The sequence below is a fragment of the Oculina patagonica genome, chromosome 4 (genome assembly GCF_052425735.1).
Source record: "Oculina patagonica isolate OP01 chromosome 4, crgOcupat, whole genome shotgun sequence".
Taxonomy (NCBI): domain Eukaryota; kingdom Metazoa; phylum Cnidaria; class Anthozoa; order Scleractinia; family Oculinidae; genus Oculina; species Oculina patagonica.
The window spans coordinates 32705492-32722424 of NC_135761.1; the positions used below are offsets into that span (position 1 = coordinate 32705492).

The 16933-nt window shown below is 38.5% G+C and overlaps 2 protein-coding genes across 2 annotated transcripts in view; one reads left to right on the plus strand and one right to left on the minus strand.

Moving 5' to 3' along the window:
- LOC144652173 (uncharacterized) overlaps nucleotides 1-16933 on the plus strand; it is a 279392-nt gene that overhangs the window by 176016 nt on the left and 86443 nt on the right. The gene's annotated exons all lie outside the window — the stretch shown is intronic.
- On the minus strand, nucleotides 7095-8381 carry LOC144648745 (uncharacterized). The gene is made up of 5 exons (XM_078508214.1): nucleotides 8071-8381; nucleotides 7715-7797; nucleotides 7553-7628; nucleotides 7375-7425; nucleotides 7095-7286 (listed from the first exon to the last, which is right to left on the minus strand). Exons 1-5 carry the CDS (start codon nucleotides 8149-8151, stop codon nucleotides 7209-7211), a joined length of 369 nt encoding a protein of 122 aa, XP_078364340.1. The 5' UTR covers nucleotides 8152-8381; the 3' UTR covers nucleotides 7095-7208.

Consider the following 16933-nt stretch of genomic DNA (forward strand, 5'->3'; position numbering starts at 1 on the left):
GTTTTGGTGAGCGGGCCGATTTCACTCCTTCCCTCCTTCACTCCTTCCCTCCTTCCCTCCTGCCATCGATTCCTGTAAACATTCTAATTGAATTAATTAATTAATATGAAATTGAATTAATCAATTAATCTTGTGAAGCGGGTAGGAGGTTGGCTAAAATGCGACTTTATCTGTGTTACTTTATAAGAAGTACCCAAAGGCTATATATTTGTTTCTGAAAACCCAATGTTCTCCTTGTGGTATGCATTCTTCCAGGTGTTGACCCAAGCACACGGAATTTTGTGCTGAACGCATGCGCATATATGAAGTACACAAAGACGATATATTTTCACCAAATCTTACTGAGAACTGGTTAAAACTCAACAAAATTAGGGGTTCGATTTATCGCCAAGTATTTCCGAAAAAAAAATTAGATGGTACTAGAAAAGAGTTCAATTTGAATGAAATATTCATCTATAAGCCGAGCGGTCATCAACAAACGAAAATGAACAAGCGTTTGTATTTATTCTTGGTCATTACCTTTTATTTTAGTGGCGGCTCCTTAAAATCCATTTGGTTTAATGAAGCAACGTTAGGAATGAAGTTTTTATTCGTCTTTTCTTTGCTATTTAGACTGGAACTCGTCCTCCATCAGCTCGCACTGGAATATTATTTGTTTTGTTGGCGTATGTGATCGTCTTTTGAACTGACGAGGGCATTCGAAATCCCGCATGTCATAAACAATTTCCTCACAATCTCTTCTACAATAATTATTTCTGCGTGAGACTGTTTCTGTTCCTTTCTTTAAGTTTAGTTAATTTGCAGAATCACTGCAAACGTGACTTTTCAAGACAAGAAGGGTCAAGAAGGAATCGATCTATTTGACTTGTTGTTGCGACACCAGAAACTGGCCAATCAGAAGCGGTCGTTCACACGCGCTTGGTAAACTTGGTAAACATTGTAACACGATCTGACAGGAATCGGCTGCATGTAATATTTTTGTTCAAAAGCGAAAACTTAAAATGCCACGACTTCTCTGCTAAAAGAAACCACTTCAGAAGAGTTTGATTGGAGGATACTCGACAAATACTGGTAACAGCACATGTTTCGTTTTGATGACATTTCAAGTTCACCCGCTTGATCTGCTTGATCTTTTCGTTGGCGAATTGCGACGAACTGAAGATTCACTGAATCATCAGGAATCATCCCGTATTCTCTGGCGATTTTGCAGTTGTTCTGAACTGTCTCTACCTCGGCAACAACTTTCAACTTGAAGGTTTCGTTGTTAGAAAACCAGTAGCTTTTGGCATGATGATCGATAACTGCTTAATTCTTCAGAAGAATGCGTGATTGTTTGAGATGGGATTCTGAACTCAGGTGAATGTTTTGTCACGCTTGTGTACGGTGCCATTAATAAATTCATTCTTTGTCAGTGATTTGTTGTTTTTCAATTACATAGTTGTGATTTAACGATATGTTGATTCGCTGCACGTGGACTGTTTTATAGCGTGAAGGAAAAATTGGGTCTTGGCTTATAGCTGAGTGATTTGGGTTTATTTTTTGTCAGTATAACTGGTTCCAAAAACTAAAAATCTAGGGTTTCAGCTAATAGCCGAATAAATACGGTACATGCATGCTTAACTACCAGCCGAAATATTGTATTAATGTCAGTTTTCTTGAAATAGACCAAAACTTATTTTTTCTAGTGATATTATTATTTTGCCTAACCTTCAAAAAACAAAAAGGAAAAATAAAAAGAAAGAAAACAATTTGCAACCGATGGGAACTCTATCACTTGCCCTTTCGGCCTGCTCTCGATGAGCAGCTAGATGACAATGAAACTAAGTGAAGTGAACTGAATTGTGGAAAGTTAAACATCATTTGCTTTAGCAAATCTCTATTTGTCAGTTTGTTGTATTCTTGTTTCATAATAAATTTTCCGAGTTTAGTGGCTCATAGCCACTTTGAACATCACTTGTACTTTCAAAAGGTAGTACTCCTCTCCTACGTCTCCAGATGCAATTGCAGCAGTAGACCCCTTGCAAGCAAGGTCCTTTGGTGTTGTCCACAACAACACCAAAAAAGAGAAACGTGGAACCAGACATTTCTCAAAAGTGACAGCGGCTTGGTGAGTAGAAATACTTCACTGGTTTTGAGCTTCCATAGCTCTTCCTCTTCTATCGCTGGCTTGTGGGTTGTATTTTGCTGGCCTTCTTTTTAGAGCTCCTTAATTTTGGCATCAAGCATTAAATTAAAGACGACAAAACGAGGGTCAGTGTTGAATTTTATTCCCAGACGGATTGGCGGCGTGTTAAGGTAACTGAACCACCAATTCCATGAAAGGCTGGTAATTGCAAAGTTCCATTCATTCATCAGTGCTTTGGTCGAATAAAAAATCCTCCGAGTCAGAAATCCTCATTGGCATTTCCACATCATTGAAATTGACTGGAAAATTTTCAAAATAGAAAGTGCATGTTTCCTTTGCCTCACATCAGCATACTTCACTACACTTGAAATAGTAAAGATAAGAGCCTGCATTGTCAATGGCTTGCTGGACTTGATGGGTGCCAAATTCCAGTGGTTTTGTGTGGCATGCTAGCTTCAAAGCATTTTGCAGCTCTGTGGCAACAATGCCTTCTCTCACAATTGACTTCTACAGGGCATTAAGTTCTTTCTTAAGTGTTAACAACTGTTCATCCGATATTGTGCTTTCTTGTGCTTCCTCCTCTGAATTTCCAACTGGCAAATACAAATCCATTTCACAGTAACTACCAAGACACTGACATGAATTTGCGCAGATGTCACAGCACGAATGTCCAGGTGGGCATTCCAAGTTATTTATGGCAAAGTTCTTCAAAAGAAACTGTCTTTGGCAGGTAGTTGAGTGTAAGTTTATTTTCATTTCGGCATCTGTTACTTTGCCATTAAAACCATTGTACAACAGAATGGGATCACCTTGCTTGCCATCACGTCCACACCATCCACTCTCCTGCAGGTAAGCGTCAATAGACTTAGATGGACCAAAGTGTATCACCCGTCACACTCCCTTGCAGTTGCACAATTTCATAGGCAATGGTTGCAATAACAATACGTAGAGGTTTGCTGCTGTCTGCAAACTGGTCCAGTACATGGCCTTTTACACTTTCTGAATTGCCAGAATGCATCATCTGCACAAGTCGATTTCAAGGATCTACTTTCCCATTGTACAAAGATAGGCCAAGCTCAAGTTCAAACATGCTAAATAAATGAGCACATTGTTTCACACTTTTCCTTTCGGTTTTAAATTGTTGATCAGACGACAGAAGTGTCCTACAATTGACAGAGAGTAATCAAGTTTCTGAACTGTATATCTCACATTAATTTTGTTGGGGCTCTTGGTTATTTCTCTTGGCTTCCTCAATTCCAAAAGGTCCAAATTTTTGTCCCTTGTTTGTTGTGTGGCAGTCGCAGTAAGTGCAATAAATGGCACATCAACTAGTGATCTTATTTCATTCAAACACGAATACCAGACACAAAATGCTGATTGAATCTTGTTGTTGCTTAAAGTGCCCCACTCGGTAACACAATGGACTTCATCCACAGCTACGCCGATCAATCTCTCCTGGAAAATTTCACTTTTGAGCGTATTTCGCCACCTTTCTGTTGTCAGAGCAGTTTTTGGAGAAAGGTAAACATATGTAAAGCTCCCTCACTCGATATCCTCGAGGATTGTTGGATCTTGCTCTGGACCCACAAAAGCAGCTTTTAATCTAAGAGAAGACAGTTCCTTTATTTGGTCCTGCATAAGCAATAAAAGCGGACTGATTATGATGTTGACCCGATCCCTTTTCCAATGGATCGCCAAAACGTGCTCATGTATCCACATGTGTACGAGTGGCGCGAGGTTGAAATATTGGACAAATAGATTGCACGCAGAGGCAACAACTTTCCAAGGAAGGACGAGGCGAATTGTGACTATTAGCAGCCATATTGGTTCTGAATTTCTATGGAATTTTTGACTGTGAATCGCAGACGTCTCTCTTCGCGTTTCGCTCTTCATTGCGGGACGCAAATGAGAGGCCGCTGTATTTCGCAGGCTATTACCATATTAGGGTGAGCTCTGTTTTTGACATTGACATCAAGTAAGTTTAATTTCACAAAAGTAAGTGCCATTGACTATTGTCACTGCAACCAAATTCATACCCCATTATTACCTAGAAAAGGTTAGAGTTTGAAGGATACAGTTGTGTCAAAACTTTAAAGTCGTACTCGTACTCAAATCTGAAGGTTGCTACTAACATGGAAACTACACCTGTTAAGTGCTGCTGTAAAAACATAAGTAAACATTCTGACAGTTGTTGTATGTCAGCGAGATGCTTCAACTGCAAAGGGTTTGGCCAAGAAAAGGTTGCATGTTCTTCCCTTAACATGCGGAAAAGAGGAGGGAAGAAGGCAACAAGAATAGAAACTAGTGGGTGAAGCAGACATTTGTCTCGAATTATTTTCTCTATTCACTTGGCAGAGACATAAAAATTAATTTAAAAAATGTAAATGTAAACAACAACAAAAACTAGTTCAAACGAAAAATACCAAAATTACATTAATGCTTTTTTTTACAATTCTGACGCTGACTTATTTGAGCTTTAAAACAACACTAAAAATGTAATTTTTAAGACAACTTCGACCGAGAACCTTCGGTCTTACTCAGTTGTTAACATGGTAGAAAAAAGCAATGGCTTTTTTAATGGTTACACATTTGTACGCACATGTGTGACTAATACAAGTACACGCAAACGCTCTTGAGACTAGGAAAATTATGTAAGTGACTTATAGACATCAGGAATGTCTATGTGTTCATATCCCACATTCTGGTCTCTCTGCGAATGTCACGCTTCTAGGAAAAGCCTCTTGTGGTAATCGCCTGACTTGTCCACCACAGTGGCATGATCAAAGTCCATATCATGGCCAAACTTATTTGCGTGTTGTGCGATCTTAGAGTTTTTTGACGCAAACACGCACTACTCTTTGATGTTCCTTAATTAAGGAAGCTAATGCTCTGTCCGTTTGTCCATAATAGGTAAAACTACAGTCAAGGCAGTTAACTCTGTAAACTACACATCTAGACTGGAATGTTGTGAGTTTGTCCTTCGGTCTGGGGAAGCGTGTGCTTAACGTGTTTAGTGGTTTAAGGCCACCTTTGACCCCATTGTTGTGTACAACTTTTGAGATTCTTTCAGTTATGCCTTTTAGGGTAGAACAACAAATGATATTGTGGCATCATTTGGAGTGTCGCTGCTGCTGTATGAGACGTGACGGTTAGCTTTGCGATGAGTATCACAACTCTTGATAAACCGCAATGGATAGTTATTGTTCCTTAAAACTTTGACCACATGCTCCTTTTCTTTGTGTTTCCCTGCATTTGTCGATGGGATATTTTTCGCTCTCTCAAGGAGTGTATTTGTTGCCGGCGGAAGAACAACATGTCAATCCATTAATGTCCTTTATTTGGCTGTCTTTTGGGAGAAATAACCGACCACAAACACTCTGAATTGATCGACCGAAAACTACAAAATTCACACTCATGGACTCATTGGGAGAAATAAGAAGTCTTGGGGAGTTTCCTTCGGTGATTGGCACATTGTTGTTAGTTCTTGGTACAGTTCAGTACCTGACTTCTGCTTGTAATGGGCTCTTAACATCTGCCTTAGTTTTACTAAGGTAAGCTCTTTCATGGTTTCTAAGTATAATCTCAACTTCAAGCTGGGGCTATTAGCACGAATAACTGCATCAATTAGCTCCTGTTCTTTATATCTTTTCTCAAGCCCTGCATCTATTTGGCGAATTAAACTAACGAAGGATAATCTGTTCTTATGTTCCTCTCCTCCAATAACACCCATGATCTTAAAATCTCTCCAGTAAGAGCAGTTTTTACATCAGAGTGACACGTTACCTTCTTTTGGTGCTTTTGTGTCCTCCTGCTTTACTGAAGTCTGCTCCATTTCTTCTTGTACGACTGCAACATTTTCTCAAATTGTTTACATAGTGCTTCGTATTCCATTTTCGGTTTTACCGATTCTTCTTTGTTTTGTCCTGTTTCTTTGAGTGGTGGTGGCGTCCCAGTAATAAAATTCTGAAGTTCTGTAAGATATTCAACTTTACTTTCCGTTTGTCCAAGCTCAACTTCAACTTTTGCACGAACCATCCGTGACATGGCAAGCTAACTCTTTCCTTTGTATTCCTTTGATTCAAGACCCGCTTGCTCCGCCAACTGCTCCATTTCCACGATCGGGAGCTTACAAATTCCTCCCTCCACTTGAAGTTGCAGTTCTACGAGCTCTGAATCCATCAGCGTTTTTCCTTGTTACCACATAAGCTTGTGTTCCAGTGCAGTTAAAGGAAGCATAAACCACTTACCGCCATTACTTCGATCAGCATTCCTTCATATGAAACAAATGCAAAACATCAATCTCCACACAAACCAAACGCATCACATCGGTCCTGGCGGGGTCGCCAAATGTTGCCGGGCAGAAGAACAACATGCCAATCCATTAATGTCCTTTATTTGGCTGTCTTTTGGGAGAAATAACCGATCACAAACACTCTGAATTGATCGACCGAAATCTACAATTTTCACACTCATGGACAATAGAGCAGAAAGTACAGTATGTATGGAGGAGTATTCAGGACAAAAATGCTATTAGATCAGATTGGCTTACGGTACTAAATAAAAATTTGATAGCGTATTTGATGCAATTGGATTGGCGTATTTCGTACAATCGGATTGTAAGGCTTAGTTCAATTAGGTCCTACCTAAGTTTTATTTGACTTCCATTGTTTTGTCAAATGCTTTCTGCCATTGTTTCTCTCATGACATTTAAACGTACATATTAGGAACGGCATTGAATCAAACTTGACATGGAACCGCACCTTCTAGAAAACAACATCCATTATAACCACTGTTCAGTTAGAGCGATTTTCCTCGGACCATGAAACAGTTACTGTACAAGTACATACTGTTACCCAAATTAGTTGCTGCTAGTCAAGGGACGGCTGTGGTCTATTTTCTTCTATTCCTAAAAGGAGATTAGTCTTAAGCAAAACACAAGAAAAACGACACAAAATGGACAAGCACTTTCTTCAATGCTCTTCTCCATCAACTCGTGATAAACTTTTCTTCTCAGAAGAGGCATGTCAGTCTGTATAAAAGAGGCAAAAAAATAACATTTCATTTTTTGCATAAGAATTAGTGATTATGCTTGAACTTTCCAAAGAAGAAAACTTGCCTGTTGAAATCTTGGGGCATCCCCTCTGCTTAGGCTTTCTGCAAACTAAGTATAAGCAGAAATGAGAACATAAAAGTCGCTACCTTAAATGCCTTCTTAAAAATTATTGTCTTAAATTGATATATTAACTTACCATGCACAGGACCATGCCACAGTCATAGTCATTCTGCTGGTGTGGAATATCCTTGAAATAAGGGAAAAAAGGACATTCAAGTAAGTCAGCTTTTATTGAAAAGTTAAAATTGTCCGTAGGATTAGATGTATTAATCATATAGATTTTCCACTTCCCTTTCAAAAATATTTTTTTTTACCTTTGCAATTTGATTGGACCAATCTTCTTGTTGAAACACTTGTCCTCTCCTTGCCCCTTCTTCCTTTAGAAAACACCTAGTATATGTTTAAAATTGTACCATCAGATTTTGCAGAAGGCTTCAAAATGTTGGACGAAATAATAGTCTGTAATAAGGAATTACCTAACATCTCCAAAGAAGGCATCATCTACAGATGTGTGCAGTGAATCCCAGTATGTTATGGTCTTCAGACAGAGATCCACAACCTATAAGTTGAAGAATATAAGCCTTACAATGCTCTATTAACCCTTTAATGTATATCACTAGGCTAATCTTTTAGCCAGTGCAATTTATACTCAATCATTAAGTTCCTACACCATGTCAAATAACTCATAATTTAAAAAAAACCAGCTCATAGTGTTGTCAGCTGGTGGAGAGGGTAGATAAGTAACCCCTGAAGATCAAGCTAGCACGAGCGCTGCTCCCACATGCTTTAAACCTGGCTAATAAAAATAGCCACCAGAAGTTGTAACACTCACCCCAAGTGCCCAATGGCCAGGGAGATGTATTGGGATGAAGATCTTGTTGTAATCAAATATGTTGATCTGAAAAAAAGACATTGGTCAGTGAAATGTGTAAATTAGGAAAACCTAAGTTGTTGTCAATGGGTAGGGGAAGTTACCTTTTTCGTCCATCTTAAAACCCATTTTGCTCCACAGCTGGCTAATTTTTTGTAGAAAAAGGAGTTCAGGCAGAGGACTTTAGGCAGGTCTGCAGACCAAAAAATGCAGTTGTTTACAACTCATACATGTATGCTTCAAAAATTTATATCCATGTTATTTACTAAAATATGTTGGCTGTATTTTTAAACATGGCAGTTTTGAATTTATGACATATAATATGAAGTTACCATTATTATAATAGCTTTAATACACTTATGAGTGTGTAAGATTGTTTCAAGTTTAAACAAAAATATGCCGTGACAGCTTGTTACCGTATGCACAAAAGCGACAAGAATAAATGTAACCATTAGCACACCCACCTGTTTCAAAGCCTTGCAGGCCAGTGAACGACGGCGTCTCACTAAACATGTCAATTATTTTTAGGGTGACCTCTGTTGGATTGCTGGGTGCCGGTCCTCCCCCCATCTTCTTCTGTTCTTTCTTGAACCCACTGAATTCTTTTTTGGCAGTGCTCGTAAGGTTCTTCCACTTCTCCCTCGTGTTGACGGCTTCCGCAATTTCCTCCCAAATTTTGTTTTTTTTCAAGGTCGTTATGCTGTTCGTAAATTTACTTTGGAGTATTTCCATATTTTCTTTGTATTTTTCCATAAGTACTAGTGTTTTCTTCGCTGGCGAAGGGGAAGCCATTTTGATGTCAATGGGAGACAGTGCTTCCAGCAATTTCGTGACTTTATTATGCGTAATTAATTATAATCACTTAATTTATTCTATACTTAACCGCAGGTTAGTTAACCCACCGGCTATCCTTGCTTTGAAGAACGCTGTTTTAACTCTCGGTTAACAAACCCACGGGTAAGAAATTTAACCTTCGGTTAAGCTCTAACACAAGGTTAAGTTAACCCTCTTTTGAACAACCGGGCCCTGGTGGTCAAATAACATTCCTGCAGACATACCTACCAGAGAAAGATGACTAGAACTGATTCTTAAAAGAAGCAACATCGAATCACATAATCTGAATTCTCCACAGAGGTGCTGAATTTTTCGGAATTTACTGTCATTAGATGGAAGCCGTGTTGACAAAAGCCTATTTTTAAAAGCAAAAATTGTAAATGCATTGCTTTTCTATTCTTGCCTTGCACTTCAGTCAAGGAGATTTTTTAAATCTTAACTTTAAACAACGTTGATAATAATAATAATAATAATAATAATAATAATAATATAACCACAGAGTGGTACTTTGCCTGTCTATCGTAACTAAATTTACAAATGAAAAAAAATAAAATAAAAAAATCTATATGTTTATGTTGTAAAGGACTCTTCACAAGCATCTGTCGCAACCGTAGATCTTCATAAAAAAATATAAGTCATTACAAATGAAGACAAATAATACTCTCTTTTACACACCTTTATTTCGACCCTGTACAGGAGTCCTCATTAGGGTAAATTTCCGTTGCCCTGCATGCGGTTGGCGTTTTTCCAGAATTGTGAGAGTGGCTGTTAGCAAAATAATTTTGGTTTAAAACTGTAGAATGAATATGAGGTAATATTATAAGGTTCTCTTTTAGATGGTACCAACATTAATTTGGTAGAAATCTCTGGAAAGTAGACTAATTATATGAATTTAATTATTGAATATGGTAGATTAGCTTGATATATATTTGTGTCAGGTGAGAAAGTGCCATTTGTGGTTGAATTTATTTAATATGTAGGTTGCCAGTGGGGACCTATTTTAATTTCTTATTTAAAGGGACATGGTCATTTTTCAAGCCACAGACAGGACCCAATTTATATGCAAATATATTATGCTTTGGTCAGCTGTGATTGTATGTATATTATCAATATGCAAGGTCATCCCACTTTTATTGCAAGTGATATCTTTTTGCCATTTAAAGTATATATAGGTATCTTTTTATGTTTGTTGTGGGCATCTTTCTTATTATGTCATGGAGTATGTCATCAAGGACATCTCACTTTCATTTACAGACACCTTTTTCCAATACAAGCATCTTGAAATGTTTGTTGTTTGAAAGTTTATGTTTTAGTGAACTTTTTTATCTTTCTTTTCGTTATTTTCCCCTCCACAGTTGTAAGAAGAATTTCAAATAAAATAGTTTGAGAACAAGATTGTTGTTGATTATGGTGGGTAAAAATTAACGTTTAATGGGTGACTGTATCCGACAGAATGGTGGAATAATGAGATTTAATTTGTTGCTTTTAGTGAAGTGTATTATTAATTGTATTGTGTTGGTTTGAAAGGATTTCATCAGGTTGAATTGATAGGTTAGGATAGTAAAATCAATTAAATGGAAGAAACTGAAGTGAAAATGAACATTAATATTGCTGACATTGTGGTTATTCCACCATTCTGTGAAATAGTTTTATCATACTTTAACCTTTAAATAATTGGGTTATCTAGTCATTAGTTATTTACAACTTTGTCATCAGGATTAAGATCAGTATTAAAATTGCGATTACAAACCAAATAACTGTAATTTTTCTTGATATATACACTTACAATGTTTCCTGTAATTAAAGAGTCTTGTATTTGTGGGCTGTAAAGGTTTACGTTTTCAATCTCATTGATTTGAGTGACCTTGGTTCGTTCACTTGAGTTTAAAAATTTCTGATCATCGAAAACATCGACTGTGAGATTTTCAAATTGGTAGCATTTTGCTGCTTGACACATGTCAATTGTATTTTCCCAAAGGGTAAGTTTGATGTTGTTTGTATGATCTGCAACAAGGCAATCTACTTTCATTTTTCTTTTGCCACTTATAATGAGTGTTGTTTTTTCTTCTGGTTTTGTCAGCATCTTGACTCTGATATCTACAGTACTTTGTCATAGAGAATGGCATTTTGAAGGATCTCATCAATAGTCATTTTGTTGTCATCAAAAACTCTGTTGTATGTAAAATCTACAGTTGTTGGTGAAATTTTGACTTGGAGGTTAGCTCCGTATAGCCGAGAATTTGACGCAAAACGTTGCCCACCAGGTGGGGCATTTGACCATCCAAGAAACAAAAATCAGCGGTCACATGCTAAAGCATTTTGTCATTTGTCCATTCACTGTGACTACAAATGTTTACGGTACTCGTGCTATTCCGCGATACCACCCCTGTTTTTGCTATGGTATCATTTTTGCCTTTAATTATCGAAAAAAATTTAGCTGTGGGTTTGTTGTCAGAAGACAATTTTCTTCTTAGTATCAATAAGAACGATTTCAAGCTACAAAGAGCGAAAGTAAACTTCGATGTTTTCGTCGTTTTGTTGCAGTTAATCATTTTGTCTTAAAATCCGAAAAGTCTGGGAAATTTGACGCCCTGTTTTTTTTTTACCAAAAAACATTATAGAATCAATTTTTGGGTAATACCACACTGTTTGAGTGCTTCCTGTTAAAGATACACGACATATACTTAACTAAAACTTGTGAAATATCTATTTATCGTAGTGGTGGTGGTGGGGGGGTACAAAAGTTGGAACTTCACTAGGAGGAATTGTTATTCATCAAATTAAATTCACACTGGGGAGGGGCTACAAACCTTTTACTTAGAACCCAATAAGATTACTGTAGCTCCCCCCCCCCCCTCCGTTTTTCTAACGAATGCTCCTAAAGAATGCCCCCTCCCCCTGGGTAGAAAGCACTAGCTTACCCAATGTCCTCTCAACTCGAGCGGTTTAGGGCTTCTTTGAACAAGGACACCAACTTCATATAAAGGCGGCCCTCACTCCAGATCTTGTCTAGCCTAAAGGCGTCCACATAGAGAATAGGCTGGACCAGAGTCGCCTTTGCAACTCCTCTTGGCACCTGGTCATATTCAGGTTCAGGTAGCAGGCAAACATCCTCATACATGAAGTCTGATTCGACTCTTGAAGTTCTTGTAGAGTTTCTAGCACCCACTCTGGGACACCTTCTGGTCGTTTGCAAAGGACTACTGTAGTTCTGCTGGGGGTTGAATGTGGAGCTGGCACAATGGTAGAATTGGTTGTGATTGCTATATTTCTATGGTCTCGACTTGCTCCTCTCGGAATTTGCTGCACATGGACTTTGGTTGACACAGCTGATGTAAACGTCCATGCCGGAACTTAAATTCTTTAAAAGGATCTCATTGTTGACCTTCTTCCCTACATACTTGTTGCCATCAAATGTCAATACACCAGTTCGCCGCCACATATCGGCCCCCACACCACACTTCTGAATACAGTCTTCAATTGTTTGGCCAATGTCAGGGTGTATTCTCCCAACTCTCTTGCTCCTCCTTCTTCTGAAATAACGCTTTTCAGCAACACGCTTGTTCAGTTCCCTTGTTGGTTTTCTGCGGATCGCTGCCCTCTTCTTCTTGATAAATTGCAGCCCAGCTTCATCAAGAGGATCACGTACACGGTTCCACTCTTCAACACAATCTGAATCAGAATCTGACACAATCATTCTACCATCTATTTCATGCTCCATTTCTTGGCGTCTTTTTTCCAGAAGGTATACTTGTCGGGACTGTTCTATTACTCGCTCTTCTAATCACTGAGTTGAAGAAAAGGCAATTGCCCTGTTCTCCAACATTTGGCATTAAACCCTGCAACACACAAACAAACTCCAACCAGTAAAGTTGCACTTGCAAAAGATATCGCAGAGTTGACATGCTTGTAATGTTCATCTGATAACTGAAACTGGTGTGTCAGTTCCTTCCCCACTACTCTCTGCATCACCTTTTCTGCCATTATGTACGGAATTTGCATGATCACTTTGAACATCACCACCATCATCACTTTCAGTTTCACTCTTCAGTGACACACAGGAACACTTTGTCTTTAGTTTAATCATTTTCTCAAACATACATACTATACAAAGCCGAGGGGAAGACGAAAAACAAAAACAAGTTACCTTACAAATGGCCACCAAAACCCCCAGAAAATTTAAATATAAATCTATAGTAATGATAAAAATAATAATAAAAAAGAAAAATTAAGTTAATTTAGTATCTAGTTGATAAAAATAAGCCTTACAAAGTGTTTTGAATTAAGAAAGGGACTCAGACTTTTTGACATGCACAGGTTCCGGGCTTTGACTGTTCTGTGGAAATAGGTGTATTACAGAATATTTGTTTTTGTATAATGAATTTTAGATGACAGGTCAGCATTAATACTTGTTGGTAATTTTCTCAAGTTATATGACAACCTAAGTTCCTGTACATCAGTCAGGTGAGTAACAGCTTCAGAAACTTTGGACAACTCTTACACTCAGATCTAAAACCCTTTTTCCTGTAAATTCATGAATATCAATGAGCTTCCTCAGCTCCTCTGCTGAAATGTCAATGTCATTGTTTTCCATCTGATATATTCTGTGTACTTGCAACGTCTGCATGGTATAGTGTAATTAGTGTCTTTCTTCTTTCTTCCATTTGCCTCTAGACTGTCAGCTGTACCTCTCTTTTTTCAGTGCAGTGTTCCTGTTTCAGTGTCTCGCAGGATCTTTGAAACCTACCAACTATATAAAGGATTTTAAGATTCGAAAAGCAGTAAAATTTTCCTACTTTAAGGCAGGCAAAGGTTTTACAAACACTGGTAAAAAAGCAAGGTTGTAAAAGATTTTTAAAATTGCATGCAAGCTTCTGGTCTGTAAACAGCCAAACTTTGAAAGAGACCTAAACACCCTCGGGGGCGTCATGCGCACAAGTTTTACACATTGCGCGCACGATACAGACCGGACAATGCATATACTGATGTTGTCGGCGTCTGCACGATTTTGAACGGCAGCCAATTTATGTAAAGGAGATCATAAGCTCAAGGTGTCCCTTATCAGTTTTTCTACCATGCAAAAACCGTGTATAATAATTATTCCACTTTTACGTCATTTTACTGTATAAGCTCAAGAGATCGAGCAACACCTTATTTTATATCAAATTTTATATCTATCTGATTGTCGTTATACAGATTACTCAAACACTTACTGGAAATGTAAGGCATGGCAGAAAAAACTGATTTGAGACACCTTGATTGAAGAATTGTAAAATTAAAATTCCTCAAGGGCGTCTAAATATCGAGGTGCTGCTCCTCTGAGACATAGAAGATGTCTTTTCCACGAATTTGCTTAATGGCAAGGTCACAACAAATATTCCGGATAGTGGCAGCATAGACAAAGGCCAACTTTTCCTCGTTTAAGTTGTATGCCCCTTGGTCAACATCTACGGCGGCGTAGAATTTGCAGTGAATCACCTCGGCACCGGGTGGGAAGTTGTTGCCCCATTTATCTGTAGATTCATTTTTGAGCTTCTCACTGCCATCACTCGTACTTTCGAAATAGTACTCCTCTCCTACGTCTCCAGATGCAATTGTAACAGTAGACCCCTCGCAAGCAAGGTCCTTCATCATTCTCATTGCTCGGCGACAACTGCCTTGGTTGGCTGTTGACGACCATGGCCTGCCTCCCTTTCTATGGCCATCTCCTCCCAGTTGCTCACATAGTGCTGATTGGCACAAGCGTCATAACTCTCCAGTACACAGTGCTCACAGTAGCACAATAAATCACTTACCTTTAGATTACTTCTCTTCTCGGTGGAATGAATGCTATGTAGTGTTTCGTTGCCCCTTGATCTCTTTAAAATGTCTCTGTGGGCAGGCCTTGGTCAACATCTACGGCAGCGTAGAATTTCCCGTGAATCACCTTGGCACCTGGTGGTCACTGGTTTTTAGCTTCCTCGGCTCTTCCTCTTTTATCGTTGGCTTGTGGGTTGTATTTTGCTGGCCTTCTTTTTTGAGCTCCTTAATTTTGGCATCAAGCATTTAATTAGAGAGGGTCAGTGTTGAATTTTATTCCCAGACTGATTGGCGGCGTGTTAAGGTAACTGAACCACCAATTTCTTGAAAGACTGGTAATTGCAAAGTTCCATTCATTCATCAGTGCTTTGGTCGAATGAAAAATTGGCACCTCCACATCATTGAAATTGACTGGAAAATTTTCAAAATAGAAAGTGCATGTTTCCTTTGCCTCACATCAGCATACTACACTACACTTGAAATAGTAAAGATAAGAGCCTGCATTGTCAATGGCTTGCTGGACTTGATGGGTGCCAAATTCCAGTGGGTTTGTGTGGCATGCTAGCTTCAAAGCATTTTGCTGCTCTGTGGCAACAATGCCTTCTCTCACAATTGACTTCTTCAGGGCATTAATTTCTTTCTTAAGTGTTAACAACTGTTAATCCGATATTGTACTTTCTTGTGCTTCCTGTCTGAATTACCAACTGGCAAATACAAATCCATGTTACAGCAGCTACCAAGACACCGACATGAATTTGTGCAGATGCCACAGTACGAATGTCCAGGTGGGCATTCCAAGTTGTTAATGCCAAAGTGCTTCAAAATGAACTGCCTTTGGCAGGTAGATGACTCTAAGTATTTTTTCATTTTGGCATCTGCTACTTTGGCATTGATACCATAGTACAAAAGAATGGTATCACTTTGCTTGCCATGTCGTCCACACTGTCCACTCTCCTGCAGGTAAGGGTCAATAGACTTTGATGGGCCAAAGTGTATCACCTGTCGCAGTTCCTTGCAGTTGACACCCATTTCATAGGCAGTGGTTGCAATTAGAATGTGTTGAGGGTTGCTGCTGTCTGCAATTTACACTTTCTGGACTGCCAGAATGAATCATCTGCACAAGTCGATTTCAAGAATCTATTTCCCCATTGTACATAGATAGGCCAAGCTCAGTTCAAACATGCTAAATAAATAAGCACATTGTTTCACAGTTTGGCAGTAGATGATCGACCTTGTGGTACCTTTTCCTTTCAGTTTTAACTCGTTGATCAGACAACAGAAATTTTCTACAATGGGCACAGAGTTACCAAGTATTTTTTCATTTCCGCATCTGCTACTGTATATCTCAAATTAATTTTGTTTGGGCTCTCGGTTATTTCTTTTGGCTTCCTCGATTCCAAAATTCCAAAAATTTTGTCCTTTGTTTGTTGTGTGACAGTCCCAGTAAGTGCCACAAATGGCTGTGCCATCAACTAGTGATCTTATCTCATTCAAATGCGAATACCAGACACATTGCTGACCAAGTCTTGTTTTTTGCTTGAAGTGCCCCACTCGGTAACACAATGGACGTCACTTTCGAGCGGGAAACAAAATGGCACTGAAATGTGCTGCTACATTCTGCAACAACTCATGGAGAATAGAGCAGAATGTATGGTGGGACATTCAGGACAAAAATGCAGTTGGCTCGGATTGGCTTATTCTATAAAATTTGGTAGCTTATTCGATGCAATTGGATTGGCTTAGTTCAATTAGGTTGTACCTTAGTTTTATTTGACTTCCATTGTTTTGTCGAACGCTTTTTGCCATTGTTTGTCTCATGACATTTAAACATACATATTAGGAACGACATTGAATTAAACTTGACATGGAACCGCACCTTTTTAGAAAACAACATTCCATTATAACAACTGTTCAGTTAGAGCGATTTTCCTCAGACCATGAAACAGTTACTGTACAAGTATATACTGTTACCCAAATAAGTTGTTGCTAGTCAAGGGACAGCTGAGGTCTATTAGCTTCTATTCCCAAAAGGAGATTAGTCTAAATCAAAACACAAGAAAAAGAACACAAAATGGACAAGCACAAATATACAGTGAACATTTGGTTTATTTTTACTTTATTACTGATTCTCATGTCATGTTATAAAAGCGGAAATGCACATGTATATGATACTTGTTGTGACATTAATTTT